Genomic DNA, 17,632 nt, shown 5'->3' with positions numbered 1-17,632 from the left:
TCTACCAGGTTTCTAGCCCATAGTCTTAGGAATGGCACTATTCAAGGCATAATAAAGTTAAAACCCTTAAGCTGTATGACCAGTAGGTCATAAAAACTGTTGCTGGGTATTGTGCTCAGACTTTCTTTCACAGCTGGATTATCATCCTGACAACTAATTCTTTTTTCTTTTGTCTTTTTAATAGCTGTTGTGAACTTGGACAACTCTGTAGTTGACCTAGAGACCCTCCAAGCCCTGTATGAGAATGTGAGTAATCAGAGGAAGTCCATATAATGTTGGAATACTGTAAGGCCATGTGAAGGTGTTTTTGGTTTGCATCAGTAATACTCAGCAAGCTTGTAAAACGTGTCTATTTTGAGTGACTTTATTTTCCCCAAAGCACTGAAAGCATTCAAGTTGTATTAATTATTCATTGTGTGTTTTGTACAAGTAACACAATCAGCTTCTAAATGACTAAACAGAAATTGGTTTTGCTCCTTTTTTATTCTTCTTTGGTGGGCAGTCATTGGTCAATAAGTATCAGACCTTGCATTTTGGGTCTTTGGCTTCACTTTGTAACTTCACTGAAATAACTATGCTGTTCAATACAAAAAATTGTTTTAATGACAGCAATCATGCCATTTGTGGGACTCTTTTATTTCAAGGATTCCTGCAAAATAATTTTAACTCTTCAAAAGGAAAAGGATTGCTTAAGTTAATGAAATGAAAAGCAGTACAAAGTGCCAGAGGCTTCATAAATGTCTGGTAATCATCAGAGAGTGTCTGACCACTAGGTATGCAAAATCAGGGATTCAGAATATACTCAGGCATGTTCTAAAACTTTAGAATGCCATTCATGCAAAATTCAAAAAAGTGGATCTCAGAAGCACATTTCTGCCTTCAGCTGCAGCCAGTGAGCATTACTCCCTTTTCCGAGCACATTATCTGTATACATGGAGTTCTGGCTAGGCCTATCTGGAAAGAGCAAGAGACCTTCTATTTACCCTTCAAAGAACCCAAAAATATGAAATGTAGATCTGTGAGCCACAGAATGGAATTGAAGGCCAGTGTATGCTATTGTACTGGATCATTTATTTCCTTCATGTTATAGTTTTGATATTATGTTAATTACTTCAATATTTTTCAGATTTTGGGGTTTAGAATCTAGGTTTTTTTTTTATAGCCTACATAGGAGTGTTTTGTTGATTTACAAAATTTGTCATAAATAATCCACTTTGGGACCTGAAAAGAGAGATAGTATGCTCTAGTCCACTTTATAGGAAAAAAAATCCAACCTAAACAAAATGAAAACCAAAACTCTAACAAGAACTAAGGAGCACTTCAGATCTTATTTCATCCCTGAAGAATTAACTTTCTCAACACTGCTTGGAAAATAATGGTCAAATGGGAAACCTGTTCTAACTACCGCAAAATTTTTATGTTTCAAGCACTTCTCATCCTTAACCCACTGCATTTCTGCTTTGGCCTGTGTTATTTTTATTTTACATTTATCTTTAATCTTCTCCCTTACATCTATATCCCATTCCATGCGTTCTTTAGCATGAAAAAAATTTCACTAAGTTTACATATTACATATGTGTGATTGCGAGAGATTGTGTTGTGGGAAGCACAGAATAAATATTGCCCTCATGATCATTTTTTGCATCCTTCCCTCTTTTTTTATTGCATAAGCCCTCCTATGTGGCCTGGTAGGGTAATTTTCAAATGTTTTCATAAAGTCACCTCTCATATACTTCAAAGATCTAGTATAATAAGTTACCTGCAAATTTGCAGTTCACCGAAATAACCAAATGCCATTGTCTTCCTTTCATCATTACCTTCACCAATTACCAAAAATGTCTGGGAAATATTATCCTGATTGAGGAAAATGTTATATGTTAATCTCAGGCAAGACTCAATTGAATGACTATAATAAATTTCTTTGCTTTGAATAGAAGACAGATCAGACCAGCTTTCTAACTATATTTGCTTGGGTAGAAGACAGAAGAAAACCAAACAAACACAACCAAAAAACAAAGAAAGAACAAAAAAACCACACCCAGTTTATTTTGGGAGAGCTTCACAAGGGGACCTGAATTTTAATTCTGGGTCCTTTATTTGATAAAGCTGTGTCTTGAAAGAAGCATTCTTTAAAATTTCATTTTATTTTCTGTTTTTACTACCGGTCTTTGATCAAAACACATCAGACTTTGCGCTTGCTTTCCTTAGTAGTTTCACTAATTATAACAGCGTTCAAATAAAAGTAAGCAATGTGTGGGTACCAGAAAGGCTAACATCTTTGACTCCTTCCTTATTTCTCAGCCTCATCTTGTAGTGTAAGTGGAGAAAACTTTGCCACATTTGGCTACTCTGTAGCCATTAACTTAAATTTTTATTTATTGGATTGGGATTTTTTGTCTGCATATTTAAATATTGCTGTACTGTTTGTCAGTCTTTATATTTGATCTCTACGGAACATATGGGAGCATTTGTTTTACAGTCTTCCCTCAGAATGTAATCATTTTTTCTGATTGCATATGTCTGGCATGGTGCTTTTCCTTCTTAAATGTGAATGAAATTTGGGCAGTCTCCAAACCTAAACACACCCTAATTTCAAAAGCCACATTCCTGAGGGCTCAATTCCTGTTTACTGAGGAATTAAAGTCTTGTTAAACCACAAAGTTACTGTATACATCTTAGTGACTTTTTATAAGTGGAAGAACCCACGCCCCACCAAAGACCCAAGCCCTCAATAATTTATTTAATAGTATTAAGTGGTATTGCATCAAATGAGAAGGGCTTTGTTACTACAGCACTGTATAGTACAGTCACATAATTCTTACACATGCTTGTATAGTATGCTTTATAAAAAGTTGTTTAAGCATGTGTAGATAATCAGCTATGTATTAAGATCTAGGCAATTTTAATAGCAGAATCTTAAAAGGTAAGACTACATGTGAAACAGTTAATTTAATATGCTTTTACAATTTCCCTAATAGCAGTGCTTTCAAGTGGCAGCTAAAAGTAGAGAGGGAAAAGGCAGATAAAATTCAGTAGAGTTGTCAATTTGCTGTATGTGGTTAGGCCATATTGGTTGTGATGAGAAATGTACTTATTTGCGAATAAGTGAATTTTTGTTTTGGAAACAGGCATCCTCTTAGCAGCTGAGGTTGTAGCTGAAGTATCACTGCTTGAAACAAGATAAGCCTGCTCCTGCTTATGTCTTCACTGTATTGTGAAACATAAGCTTATAAAAAATTGATTAAATTTTTAATCAAAGGATTATCTTTGATCTACAGATTTACCCTATTCAAATCTCTTTACATTACAAAATGCAACGTGTATACTTTCTTAATTTGATTCCTTGTAAATTGTCCACCCTGTATCTCTTTAAAATGCTTTCAAGTGCTTTCAAAAATCTCTAAGTGCCTTTTGCAAGAATGAAAGGCATCCAGAAGTCTGAAGCCCATGCTTCTGCTCTGTCACTGAGATTCAGACCTTCTTCTCAATTATTTCTTGTGATTTCTTTTAATGGCAATTACAATGCAATGTCTTACTTCTTTTATGCAAAAACTATAGATTGTACCTGACTTCAGATGCATGACCAAGCTTCAAAGCAATATGATAATTAATAATCTCTTTATCTCTGTTATAACTTAGTTTCAGTTACTTTTGACAATATTCTTAAGACAATTCACTTGATGCGTTTGAAGTCCGTTAAGATTATCTTTGAAAATCAAATTGACTAAAAAAGAAAAATTCACCCCAAGATTCAAAAAAAAATGCACATATTTAAACTGATCCAAATCAGAGCTAAGGTTCTGTTGCCAGGAAGATTGAAAATAATGAGGAAATGTAAAATTTGAGTTGAAAAATCACCCTTGTGAACTTTGGTAAGACCAAATATAGGATAAGTTTATGCTATGGCAAAAGGGGGGAAAGAGCTAAGCTGAATCAGTATTTTTTTTTAAATAATTTCTATCAGATTTATTCTGTCTCATTTCAGGTAGAGTTAATACAGAATCCTAGTACATGATACTATTTTGTTGCATTTACGATGCTATATAGTAGCTAAAATTCAAGGAAATAAGGAGCAGTGACTCCTGAGGTGCTGATGTAATCAGATTAATGATTTATGAGAAGTATCTATTGAACATGTCTTTTGACACAGATGTGGATAGTTATATAAAATATTTTGTTAACTATCCACCCGCAAATTAAGAATTAGGTAAACATTAACTGTAAAGCTAACTGGTAAAAATCCTGAGAAATAATCTGTAATACCTGTGCAGAAGGCATGTCAGTCTTATTGCTTTTGTATTGCAATTTAATATAGACATAAATCAGAATTCTGCATAGCTGAGCCAAAATTAGTGATTTGAAACTCAGGGTTCATTCTGAATTTGCACCATATACTTGGACCTCTTGATTTTGTGAAGAGAGTAAAACATATTGCTTGAGCTTCACTCAGCCTACCAATGAGTGGATTGTGCTTGGTCCTTGTATCTTTGCCAGTTGTTATTTCTTTGCCTACACAATCTGAGAATAATGGCTTAAATAAGGAATAGTGAGTCTGCCTAACCTTTGCCCTTGGGATTTGGTGGAGAAGCATTAACAGCTTGAACATGCATGTATATAATTGCTGTGTTAAGTGCTCTAATATTTCACCATATGTAGAAGGCCAGAAGAGAGAGTACTCTATTTATACTAAAGAATTTGCAAATAACCATTTAGGTTTATGCTCCTTGCTAAAATAATTTCTCCCCTTTAACTATTACACAAAAATTTCAAGTGATTTAATTTTTGTTTAACAGAAGAGAATATACTTTACAGATTGGCCAGAAAAAATAGAACATAATTTTAAAACTGTTGATGCAAGAACTTGTTTACTTTAAAAAAAAAAAAATTTACCATTTACAAGAGTAAATTGAATAAATGAGAAATTTCTGCCCTTAGTTGGAGTTTTCCTAGTCCTCACCCTGTGTCCAGATGTGTCTTAAAAAATTAAAATTGATACAATTTTCTGATCTTAGTATCTTGAAAATTTTCTTCTCATGATAGAATTATACAAGAAAAATTTACTTGACAGAACCTTTATGTAAAAGGTAGCTTTGGAGGATGAATCTCCAAGTTTCTTTTCTCACACTAAAGCGATACTGGGAAACTAGGTGTTACGGGTGGGTCAGTACCAGTATACCAAAATAGAAAACTAGTTTGTGTTAACCTAGCCCTTGTTAACTGAGAAAGACAGGTATGTATACACAAATAAATCAAAGAAGCATCAAGCAAGTCGAGGGAAATGATTGTTCTCCTCTTCTCAGCACTGGTGAGACCACATCTAAGGTGCTATGTCCAGTTCTGGCCTCTCTAGTGCAAGAGACATGGACTTATTGAAGTGGATCTAGCACAGAGCAACTTGCTCTAGCTGCCTCTGCTTGTGCCAGAGGTTTTGACTAGACAATCTCCAGAGGTTCCTTCGAACCTCAATTGTTCTATTAATCTGTGAAATGTGCAATACCACTAATAGAATTTCATACTGTCAAAAAAAAAGTTTACTTTGGGAGAAGAAAAAAGTTGTTTGCAAAATTTCCTATTAATAGATAAGATCAGAATACTTTAGAGAAGGTGACCCTTGAAGAACATCCACATAAATGCTGGCTAAATATTAGGATGTATACTATTCAAGACAGGTGGTCTTGCAGTCATTTCCAGACTTCTTGAAGTAATCAAAGGAACTCTGAAGTGCTTTTGCTCTGAGTCGCTCTTTAATCTCTTCATCTTTCTGTTTCATGTCAGTATTTTCTCCCTTTTCACATAGAAAGATGCTCAACAACCTCAGAAGGACTGTCCAAACCTGACTTTCTGCTTTAGATTGCTGATGGAGCTGTGTCAGTATGATTTGAGATAGTTCCATACCTCTTCTGCTAATCATGCAGAAGCATGCGAGAAAGAATGCAGATGCAGTCCATCTTTTGCTTTGCCGTTATTTAAGTAGTTTGAATGTAATTTAACTAATATAATGTTGTTTTCGAGTTCTGTAATGGAGTAAGTTTAACAATATGTGTGATGTTTTATTAAAGGAATAAAGGTAGCTATTTAATTCCTTTTTCATTTTTGCACAGATTCATGTTTTATTTTGAAAACCACTATGGATGTCAAAAGAAGGGTCAGAAATAGAAATTTCCATTCCACTTCTATTCCTTCCCATGCCATTCTGTTTTCCAGTACTGCAGTTGGAAAAAATAATTTCACTGTAGCATGGAGCACAGAAAGAAGTGAGGCTCTATTTCTTTTGATTGGAATACTGAAGAAAAGACCGCACAGTGTGCTACAGGGTTCTCCAAGAAACTAGGCACTTTACATGTAATTGTTTTGGCTTATTAAGATAAAAATGAAGATCACTGTGCACCAAATTAAATATGCAATAGTTCTTATGTATTATGGTATGCATGACAGTTCTATTATAAATCAACTTTGTTGTTGTTGTTCTATAGCGTTTTCCAAATACCAAATAAAATTTAAATTGCAAACCTATTTTCATTTAATTTAAAAAAGATACTACTTAAATATATATTTCAAGATCAGATTGCATTCAAATGTAACCCAACAGATTTGGAAAGAGAAATAGAACTCGGGAAGAGAGTTCTTTGATCCAAAGACTTTATAAATAACCAAAGAAATGGGATTGGGAATGAAGATTATTGTCTCAGTGCATGGTTGAATGAATAAATCTATTGCAGATTACTAGTAGTCAATAATATTATTTGGAAAATGTTATGTTTTCCATCAGATGTATTTATATATAAAATCTCTCTGTGGACTAAGTTGTTTTACCATAAGCAGATCTAAAGTAAAAGAAAAATCCATGAGCGTGATTTGTTCTAAGGTCATCTTTATATGTTTTTTGACTAAGTTTTTAATTAACTTTTTTTCAATTACTTTGTTTCCTTTATTCCAGAGAGCACAATCAGATGAATTAGAAAAAATAGAAAAGCATAGCAAGGCATCCAAGGAAAAAGAAAACGCCAAATCATTGGATAAGCCAGAACAGTAAGAACACACTTATGAAAAAACAGTTTTGCCCACTTCAGAAAACTTTCCCTCCTAGAGTAAACTATCTAGAGGTTTTATAAAAGAAGAATAAAACCAAACCTGTACCTACTAGCAGTGACTTACACAATTTTCTTGAATCGCCCCTACAGGTTCCTCTATGAACTCTCACTAATTCCCAACTTTTCTGAGCGTGTATTTTGCATCCTGTTCCAATCAACATTTTCAGAAAGCATTTGTTCAATCCATCGCAAACTTGAATTGTTACAGAAACTGTGCGAGGTAGGTGTGCTCTGTCAAAAGCTAGAGATAAATTTCTGTTATTTAGTCTTGTTCAGTTGTACTCATATTTCAAAAGTTTTTGTTTTATTTACTCTAAACACTCATTAGATCTGAAGGATAGCAGAATAGAATGTTTAATGATTGTACTTCAACATCAAAGTGTATTTTAAGATTAGCTCTTGATACTGAACTATGTCATGTTTTTGACATCAATATATATTTGTATCAATATAAAGCAAAATCTTCCCTTTTTATAGTCACCATTTCACTCCTTTCCAGATGAATGTAAGTTCAGTCCACCTTGTATTTCCTCAGATTTTGTAAGTGTGCAATTTGATAATATCTCTATCTGAAATCAGTTAGAGAGAGCAATGTTCTCTCTAGTTAGATTACTGGAATTTTGTGTTCCTATGTAAAACAAATACATAGCTTTGAAATACAAGCTTCATCAGTATTTTAATAACTGAAAATTATTTGAAATATTTAATTGTTTTACCATTTAATAGATGTTTATATTTTTTGTTTGATAGATTAAGTTTTAATTGTTCCATGGGGGGGGTGTTATTGACTTCTTGCAAAATTCTCTCCTAAATTAAATATAGCATTCATGGTATCAGCATCAGTTAAGGAATTACTATTTTGTTTTTCTCAACAGATCATCACTGATAATATTGTTTAAATTTCCCATTATTTTTAATAAGTATCCATTATGGGGAAAACATTCTCCATTCACAACAAATTACGTATTTTTATTTATATTTATATAATTATATTTTATATATAAATTATTCTACTTCTACATGTTGCAGAAGGTTACTTCCCTTTATTTGAGCCTTTATATAAGTATTATTTCTAAACACAGTGTCAGTAATACTGTTAACTGTAAATATTATTAGAGTTTGAACAAAAAACTGTTTGTCTTTCTGTTTTGTAGACACTGAAAAGTGGGTCAGGGGTTATGCAGGTCCTTGGTTTGGTTCTTGCCTTTGGAAATTACATGAATGGTGGAAACAGGACACGAGGACAGGCTGATGGCTTTGGACTAGATATCCTGCCAAAATTGAAAGATGTCAAGAGCAGTGTAAGTTGATTCTAGACTTGCTATAGGCCCAAGAATGTTAAATTCTCAGAAAATTACTTTGTCTCCATGTCTGAGTAAATGGTGTGAAATTTAGGAAGGCATGTCAGTGGGAACTGACATGTTGTTGTTGTCCTTATCTGATCATACTTCTAGAGTTGGGTGTATTTCTGTAGAAATATGAAAATTCTATAGAAAACAAAAATATGTTAAAAATATGTTAAATCTAATATATATTTAATTTTTGATAACTCTGCATATTTCTAACTTTTTCTGTATTCAGAAGCAGTGCTATTATCTTTACCCTTAAAATGTTTATTATGGAAGTGAAAAGAATTGTAAAAGAAAAGTTAACTGTGATTGGATGGTGATTCAAACTGTTGGGGGTTGGGAGGGAGGAAAGTCACTCCTAAAAATTATTGAATAGGCATTCTCAATGTTTGGGATAATCCAAAGTTCATTCTTTATATGCATCATGATTACAGAAAGTGCTTTTCACATTAGATCACAGAACCACCTGAGTAATCATAGCAAGTACATGTTGATTTAAGATTTGTCTGGTACAGTCATCTAAGTAAAGGAGAATGATAATTAGTTCTGTTTCTTGCTCAGTGCTAAACTGGAGCTTGTGTGTTACCAGCATTTTTTTGGTTTTGATTAATCAGATTGGAGTTGTATTCAAATATCTGCTTTTATTTACAAGGAAGCAATAATCTTTAAGTCTCTATGGCTATGATGAAAGACTCATCTCAATGTGGACAGTGTTATGAGAAAGATGTAGGGGCCAATTTAAAGTCTCAAGAATTACTGCTGTAACCTCTCTAGTGAGTCATTGTCAAGGTCTGCTATTCTGAAAGTGGCAGAAAGAGAAGAGTTTGTTTCTCTGCTTGATCACTTGCCAAATAAACGTCCTTTAGCTGCTGGGTTAGATAATGTAAGTGAACTTTTTTTATCCCGAGTTTAGATTAATTCACCCATTTGCCTTTAAAAGGGTGGAGGAAGTTAATTCCAGCCTTCTGGTTTCTTTGGATAGCCAAGGAAATTCTGAGGTGAATGAAGCCTTAGCACAATGTGTTTAGAGGAGCATATTTTAGCTGAACCTTTTGGTTGACTCTAGATATATGTCGTGTTTTAAACCCAGTCAGGTAACTCGTTCACTCACTCCCCCCCCTTCTTGCCCTCCCCCTACTCCCGGAGGGACGGAGAGAAGAATCAAAAAGAATGCAACTCCCACGGGTTGAGATAAGAACAGTTTAGTAACTAAGGTATAACACAGATCACTACTGCTACCACCAGTGATAATAATGATAAAGGAAATGACAAGGGAAGAGAGTACAACACCTCAGCACCAGCCGACCGATAACTTGCCCCCCTCAGCCCGACCAAGCACCGACCGATACCTCCTCCAACCCTGCAGTCTCCCAGCCCTTCCGGCTAGCTCCCAGTTACATCCTGGGCATGACGTGCTGTGGTATGGAATACCTCTTTGGTCAGTTTGGGTCAGGTGTCCTGTCTCTGCTTCCTCCCGTCTTCCCCTCCTCCCTGGCAGAGCATGAGGCTCACAAAGTCCTTGGCCAAACCAAAACATCGCTATCAGCTCTGTTCCCAGGCCGAAAGTCAAAACACTGCACTGCTGCCAAGAAGGAGAAAAATGACTGCTACTGCTGAACCCAGGACAATATATCACCAGTTTTGGAACTCAGCTCAGTAGAACATTTAGACACACTAAAGTGGTTTGGTAACTTGGGTATTTAGTATGTAATTTGCTGGAAACATTTTGACCCTGTTATTAACCTTGCAGTTACAAAGTACATCTTCAGTTTATTTGCTACTGATTAGTCAGGGAAGTCCTTACAAAACAATTGTTTGAAATTATTTGAAATGTAATTCTGTCAAAAATCCTCTTTAAATCGACGATTTTCTGCTGAAATTTCATTACAGAGATTACATATTGGTAACATGAGAAAGTTCACCTGAAGATTCCCAAAATTCCCAAAATTTCATTTAGAAGGATGACATTTTTAATTAAACTTTGCTTTGGTTGTAGTTATAGATTAATAAAATGTTCTGAATATTGCGAAAGAAGTTGCATACATCAACTCAGAAACAATTTCTCTTTTCCTTCTTGAGAAATTTCATAATGTAAGGGCTCATTTTACAATCAAATAAATTTCAAAAATAAGGATTGACTTACAGGAGTCTTGTAACATATCTTTCTAATATCTTTAATGATTAAATTATATTTCAGAGTTTGGAGGGGTTTTTTTGTTTGATTTTTTTTTTTATTTTTTAGTGAAGGCATCAAATCAGCAAAGTTTTTTTCTATACTTGACACTAAACATTTCACCTACTTGAATGATTTCTGAATTTGGTTTGGTTTTATTTGTTTTGTTTTGTTTTTTTTTTAGCGAGTTTCAGTAACAGCAAACTTTATTCTCTCCTATACAGGACAACAGTAGAAGTCTTCTATCTTACATTGTCTCATACTATTTACGTAATTTTGATCAGGTGAGTGGGAATTAATTTTGCTCAAGTTAATTTAAGTTATAAAAATCAACTTACTAAATTCATCCCACTTCTGGCTTAGATGACAAAATGTAAAAGAACACTCTTATTATTTCCACTTACATATTTTAGAATAGAAAAAGTAATGAACACTGTGACTGTTGTGTTTGTTTGTTTGTTTTTTTTCCCCTTTTTTGTCAGGATGCTGGAAAAGAACAGTGCATTTTTCCTCTTCCAGACCCACAAGATCTCTTCCAGGCTTCACAAATGAAGTTTGAAGACTTTCAAAAAGATCTCCGCAAAATGAAGAAAGATTTGAAAGGTACTGAAACTAGATTAAGTACTAAACATATGTTAAAAACATATCCCTGCTGTTATTGTTTACATAATTTCAAGAAACTGGATGACAGTGTAAAAATAGTTGTATATGTTTGAGATCTCAATTACTATTTTATTCCTTTAATTTGTTTTTTGCATGACCATTTAAGCAATAATTCATAATTTTCAGTAGATAATCTGGAAGAGGTTATTAAAATAAGCATCATCAAACCAGTTAGGTTAAATATTTTGTTTCAAAAACAAAAGAAAGAAAATTTTAAACAGAATTAAACAGTCTTTCACTATAAATTAAAATGCTGGATGATTTCCATGACAAAAAGGTCCATATTCAGGTCCAAATACCATTTAGCAGATAATACATATGACATGTTGTTCAAGACAGTTGAAATAACCTGTCTTTGTTAAAAAGTAACATGCAAAGAAAGTATTTTTTTTCTGATTATGGAATTATTTTTTAAAATGAATTTAGCAGGCTTAAAATAAGGTGTACTTGCTAGACTTTACTAAAGAACATGTATCACATAATACATTTCTTTTTAACACTGGGAACAAAGCATTGAGTTTAATTTAAGCTGGAGTAATTCGTACAAATTATAGCTAATATCATGATCTTACTATTTTTGCTACAAGCCTCTGCTGGACTAGCCAGTTATGTACCATTATGTTATATCTTGGAGAGAAGGATTCAAACCAAGGAATGAATATATCTTTATATTTCTGTTGCCTAGCTGATTTTGAATGCCATGCTTCTAGAAACCAGGGAATGGTTTAGTAAAACATTAGTCCCTGAACACCTGGAACACAAGTTTCTCTCTTAAAACAAAACATAACATAGCTACCAAATGTTCCTTCTTGCCTTTATCAAGCTTTCTGTTTGGATTTTTTAATTATTACCTCCAGAAGTTTAGAATAGATTTTAAAGGTTGTGTCAAGGTGATTTTTGTGATACTGAGGAGTGAACTGCAGCACCATTCGTTTCCTGCCCCAAAAAATCTATGAGGCAAAAATCCTCAAATTCGTATGAAAACTTGTTTCAATACTTACATCTTTCAGATAATCTGAGGGCTGATGTTATTTTCAGGCACTTGTTTATGAACATCCACGGGTGCACTTCACAAGTTCAACAAAAATGTTTTTATATTAATGAAAGGTTAAACATTTTTAGAAAAAGGTTGAAATTTTTGCACAGACATAAATCTTTTATGGAATAAATCCACACTGTGCAGTGATCAAAGCAGCGGTTCTGTAAAAATTGAAATTACACGCTTTGCTCTGCATCAGGCTGCAGTTGAATTCTTTCTGTGCTTCCAATCCAGCCTTACTGCTGGAGTCTCTGTCAGTCTGTTCTGTAGTTAATGACACTGAAGAATAACTGCAGACACCCTCATTCTTTTCCTATGCCCTTTGTTACAATTTTTTGGTGGACAGTGTCAGCTTCCTTACGCATCCTCTTCTGGATATGAAGTGACAATTTCAGTTCTAGTCTGTAATCTTATTCATGACTTCTTATCATCCCTGAGCGATGCAAAAATGCTTTGTGTTGGTTCTTTTTTCCAAAGAAAAGTGTCACTATAAACTAAAAATATTTTGTATTAAAAAATGTTATGAGTGCAAGAGCATTCACTAAAAATTCTGGGTATTCCAATAAGTTAATTGTTGCAATGCTTTCTGTGAAATAGAATAGCCAAGTTTCATGACAGTCTTTCTTAAACAGAGTGAAAGTTTTAGCTGAATGGATAAATGACTTTAAAGTGGGTTTCCTCCTTTAGTTTAAGTACGCTACCAGATTTGCTAATCTGGAACCTTATGAGTTACTAGAGTTAGCAAGAGCCTCATTAAATGGCTGAGAAGCTGTAAGATGCTGAGCAAATTCTAACAAAATCCTAAATATGATGTGAAGTCAGTGAGACTAAATGAGTATTGAGTATTCCTGGGAAATACTGACTTTAAAGCCATAGAAATAGCTGCCTATATGTGCATTTCAGTTTTATACTGAGATGCAGACTGTAACCTTGGACCTATTCTTATCAGAAATTAGAAGATTTCATGAGAGGATTTTACCATTTGGGTGGGGGGGTGGGTGTGTTTGCTTTGTTCTTTATTATGGAAAAAAGAAAATTGTACATAACATTGATGCAGGCAATACCACTGGTATAAGGGTAATCTGTCCATGTTGGTTTCAAATAACCTACAAAACAGTTACAGTGAGGTCATGCTCAGTACAATGGAGAAAGGGGGTATTGGTTCACCCAGGAAGAAAAGCTTCTGAATATGTTTTATTTCTGTCTTAAAAAACTTTCCATGATCGTTATTCAAAAGTAAACTTCTTCCTAGAAGAATTTTTATGGATAATTATGGAAAAAAAGCATTGAGAAAGGTCGTTATTATAAAAAAAAAAAAACAAGCTTTGTAACCATAACAATAGCAGTTCTTTCCAGCAATGCTGTATTTTTCCATCTAAATATGTCAGTACCATATACAGAGACATGTAGATATAAATAATCTTTATGGTTCTGTAAAATAATTCCGTTGTCATGCTCTTTCACAGTTCTGAGTTTGGCCTTATGTTTGGATTAAAGGAGCTGTTAAGCTGATTGCTTTTTTTTTAAAAAAAAAAAGCACTCATGGTGTTCAAATTTCTGTGCTTTTTTCCCCTGTGACTCAGGGCTCTTGTCCGTTTTTTATGAACTGTATTCCTTGAAGTTTGTACATGTTAGAAAATCTCTTCTAAGATTTCAGTTTAAAAAGTGTAAGTCCAAAAGACTTTCAGAAAATGTGCCGTGTGCCTGTTCCAAGATTAATAAGACAGAATTTATCAATTTTTTTTTTAATTAAAGGAAGAAAAAGTATCCCCAATATTACAGTGGAAGCTACCACTAGCCATCTAATATTGAACTTACAAATTGTTCAGTTTTGGATATATAGACCCCTTGGATAAAGTCTGTGTACTAGATTTACCCCTCTACCTTCTCCCAAGATAGAAGACCAAAGAACAGGTAGATCCTTTTACTAACAAACCAAGTGAGTTTGGCTCCATCTGTTGCTCCCAGATTTCACAGCTCTCCAGGATTCTTACTTTAGCCTTTTTGACTTCAATGACATCTATTTTGTCAAGCAACTTGATCTGCTTTTGATCTCTCCTGGCTGTCAGCAATGTTCCTTGATGCAGTCATGCCAAGCAATGAGCTCTGTTCCCATGTCATTCCACAGAAGAAACTTTAGCACTTGCCACATGACTTAAATCAACTCACCATGTAAAGAAAATTGGGCATCCAGGGTCAGAAGAGCAGTGTGTGACTCTTACTAGGACCTGTGTTGTGTATCTGTTATTAACAGTATATTTTTCTAGACACTTCAGAATGCTAAAGGTGGGGCAGCAAGATGTGGAAAACATGTATTGAATCAAGTTTTAATGCTCTCTGCTCTGACACTCTCTTGAGGTACAACTGTGGTTTAGGAAAATACTGGATTTGTGGCCCATGTAGTTCTTCAAGACGTGTGTTTAGTTTAGGAAATAACTAGGACACTAGAATGGCAGTGAGAGTTGCACTATGTCAAGTTCAAACTGTTTAGAAGCTGTTCTCTGGCTACACGTTAACGTTTTAGCTTTACAATAGCAAGTTTATTCTTGCAAATCAAAAACTAATGCATCATTTGTCATTTATGGCAAAACTTTCAGTGAAGCTCAGCTAAGAGGGAATTAAAAACAATGTCAGGCAGAAAATAAATCCAACTAGTAGAATGTTGAAGAGATGAATACCATATAATGCAGACTGTTATAAAATGAAGTTGAAATCAGTACTTGTTTATATGTTATGATGTCATATTTGATATCTTTGAAAAGTAATTACAAGTGATGGTTATGATAATATTATTTTTGTCGTGATATTTTCTTTTCCTGCTATGAATATTTGCAACTAATTGAAAAGCCTCAATCAATAAGAAACTAGGTTGTGTGGCCCAGCACATCTCTCTGATTTGGAATAAATGTGACTAAGAATGTTTATAAAGTGTTAAGCATTTGCAGAACACTTTGAATTTTAAAAAGTATGTTCCAAGAAAAGCCCCACAGTAATTTGGAAAAATACACATTTCTTATTTTTCTGTGCTTCTTAGAGTCACCTAAAATTATCCAGTCAGCTTAGATCTGCTAGTTGTAGAGTTGATATGTGCTCTCTGGTTTAACACCTGCTGTGTAAATCAGAGCGTTAGGAGAACCATCTTTTGCAATAGAAAAACTCTTAAGAGTTGCATTTGAGGTGGTGTCAATGTGTGACTGAGTGAGATGGGATAGTAGTAGGCATGCTATGGTTTGACCCCCTTACCTTTTTTTTTTTCCTCCTACCGTGTAACTATTTAGCTTTAGACAAATCTTTCCTCTTGCCTCAGTAACTATTGTCCCTAACACGGAGAAAGAGGGCCCAACCCTAAAAGTGCAGTTGGTGTGTAGTTTGAGATGGAATTTTCCTCTTTATGGCAAACTGGGGGGTGCATGGACTACTTAACAAAACAAGGCTGTAGCCACTGCTAATTCTTTCATTGGTAATATTAGTGTTTACAGGCTAAAAACAAAATGCACAATTCTATTTTCACATCATTCCCTCTCTCACACTCATACATCGACATATATTTTCATATTCACAGGACTCTGTTTCCGTCACAGTTCTGATGGTGGGGCTAAGACTTTGGCAACATTTCAGTGCCACTTCTTGATCAAGAACAGGAGGGGTATTAATTTAAACTTCAGTTAACAAAGTTAAGCAGCCTAAGACATTTAGGGTCTCGCTACAGGTGACAGAAAAGGAAAGGACTACTCTTCTAAAATTGTCCTCTCTTAAAATTAAGTGCTAAGGAAAGGTGTTGAGTCTAATCTGGTGATCTCTCTTTTAAATACTAAAGTTTGATGAAATTAAGTCCATCCTAAGAGGTTTCCCAAAAAACTAATATTTTTTTAATGTGTTTCTATGTTGGTACTCCAGGTTGTTTCAAGAGAAGAAGGCAGGGAGCTGGAGGGGAGAGAATTGGGGTAGAGGAAAAAATATATTTTTGGAGAGTTTGAATTCATTATTTCATCAAAAACTTTCTGGTTTAAGATACTTTGAAACGTCTGTGTTTATTATTCTCTGTTAATAGTTTTTATATAAATGGGAGTGAAGGTTTTTCATAATTAAGAAGTAGATCTTTTATTTTTCTTATATGATCCAGAGATCCGTATTTTGATGAAGATACACCTTCAGTCTTTTATAATAAAATGTCTGATCTCTCAAGGTACTTATTAACAAAACAATATAGAAACATTAGTGGGTTTGGTCAATCCTACAGTTATCTGTACAGTCCATCATTACAGAAACAGCTACTGTTTTAACTAATTCTTTACTTTTGCCTATTCATTAACAGCTGTACATCCACAAATTCTAGTTGTTTGTTCAGCTCTCACTGAAAGGGTTAATTGCTGCAGTCATGCAGCATGCAGACTCCTAAACCTAAACCAGATGTAAACTAAAGCCAGGCTTTCAGTCAATCTGTGAGTCATATTTTATTGTCCTTAAAACTCCAAACAAGGAGCTGTCAATGGAAGCCCTTGAAGACTCAGCAGTCCTTAGTGTAAGTCTTTACAACTCAAAAAAAAAAGGGGGAAAATTAAGAGCTCGTTCTGTACTTGTGGCTGAATTAATCAGAGTTTGTCTTTTGGTGAGACGATTATTGTTTCCTTTAGGTAAAGTCTAAGCTTTCTTTTAAAGTCACAGATTGCAGTTGTAAGGAATTCAGAAAGCGCTGAGGAAGTTGTGAAAAAAGGGGTTATGCTGTTATATGCTTTAGATGATCTTAAGGTCCTTTCCAACCCTAACTATTCTATGATTCTATTCCGTATCCATGGCAGGGGGGCTGGAACTAGATGATCTTAAGGTCCTTTCCAACCATAACTATTCTATGATTTATTTCATCTACTTTTCAGGAAAGTAGGAGGCAAGCATATCTTCTACAGGAATCTGAGTACTCAGAACCTCTAAAATTCAGGACATAATTTTAAAACTTCCTTAAAGATTTAAAAATAAATAGTCTATCAAATCTCAGTGCAGCTTGTGCTCTCAAGTCCCTTAAACAGTCTTGAAAATCCACATAAATTCTGTAGGACTTCTATAGATAAGTATGTGGTTTCAGAAGTGGTAAATTAAAACAGCCTAATGGACCTTTTAATTACACACACAAGATAATTGCCAGTGTTTTGGTGGGCTGGTTTGTTTGGTTTTTTTTCTTGTTGTTTTTGGTTTTATGTTTGAAGGGTGTTGAAAGAAAAATCATGCTACCCATTATTATCCTGACCAAAGACAATACAGTAAGCCTGGGAAGCAGCTGATCATCTGCTCACACATTTTGTTCAGAGACATATTTTGGGCT

The 17,632-nt window shown here is 34.4% G+C and overlaps 1 protein-coding gene across 2 annotated transcripts in view; it reads left to right on the top strand.

Moving 5' to 3' along the window:
- Positions 1-17,632, top strand: part of FMN2 (formin 2) — a 161,181-nt gene that overhangs the window by 93,396 nt on the left and 50,153 nt on the right. For both annotated transcript variants that reach the window (XM_062637367.1, XM_062637366.1), the window contains 6 exons: positions 185-246; positions 6,938-7,029; positions 7,182-7,311; positions 8,246-8,392; positions 10,838-10,897; positions 11,096-11,216. In XM_062637367.1, coding sequence (XP_062493351.1) covers positions 185-246; positions 6,938-7,029; positions 7,182-7,311; positions 8,246-8,392; positions 10,838-10,897; positions 11,096-11,216 — 612 coding nt within the window. The remainder of the gene's footprint in view (positions 1-184; positions 247-6,937; positions 7,030-7,181; positions 7,312-8,245; positions 8,393-10,837; positions 10,898-11,095; positions 11,217-17,632) is intronic.

The sequence above is a fragment of the Pezoporus occidentalis genome, unplaced genomic scaffold (genome assembly GCF_034315485.1).
Source record: "Pezoporus occidentalis ecotype Australia unplaced genomic scaffold, CSIRO_AGI_Poc_V1 ctg52, whole genome shotgun sequence".
NCBI lineage: Eukaryota > Metazoa > Chordata > Aves > Psittaciformes > Psittacidae > Pezoporus > Pezoporus occidentalis.
The sequence above is the reverse complement of the archived record's forward strand: the minus strand, read 5'-3'. Positions and strand labels throughout refer to the sequence as shown.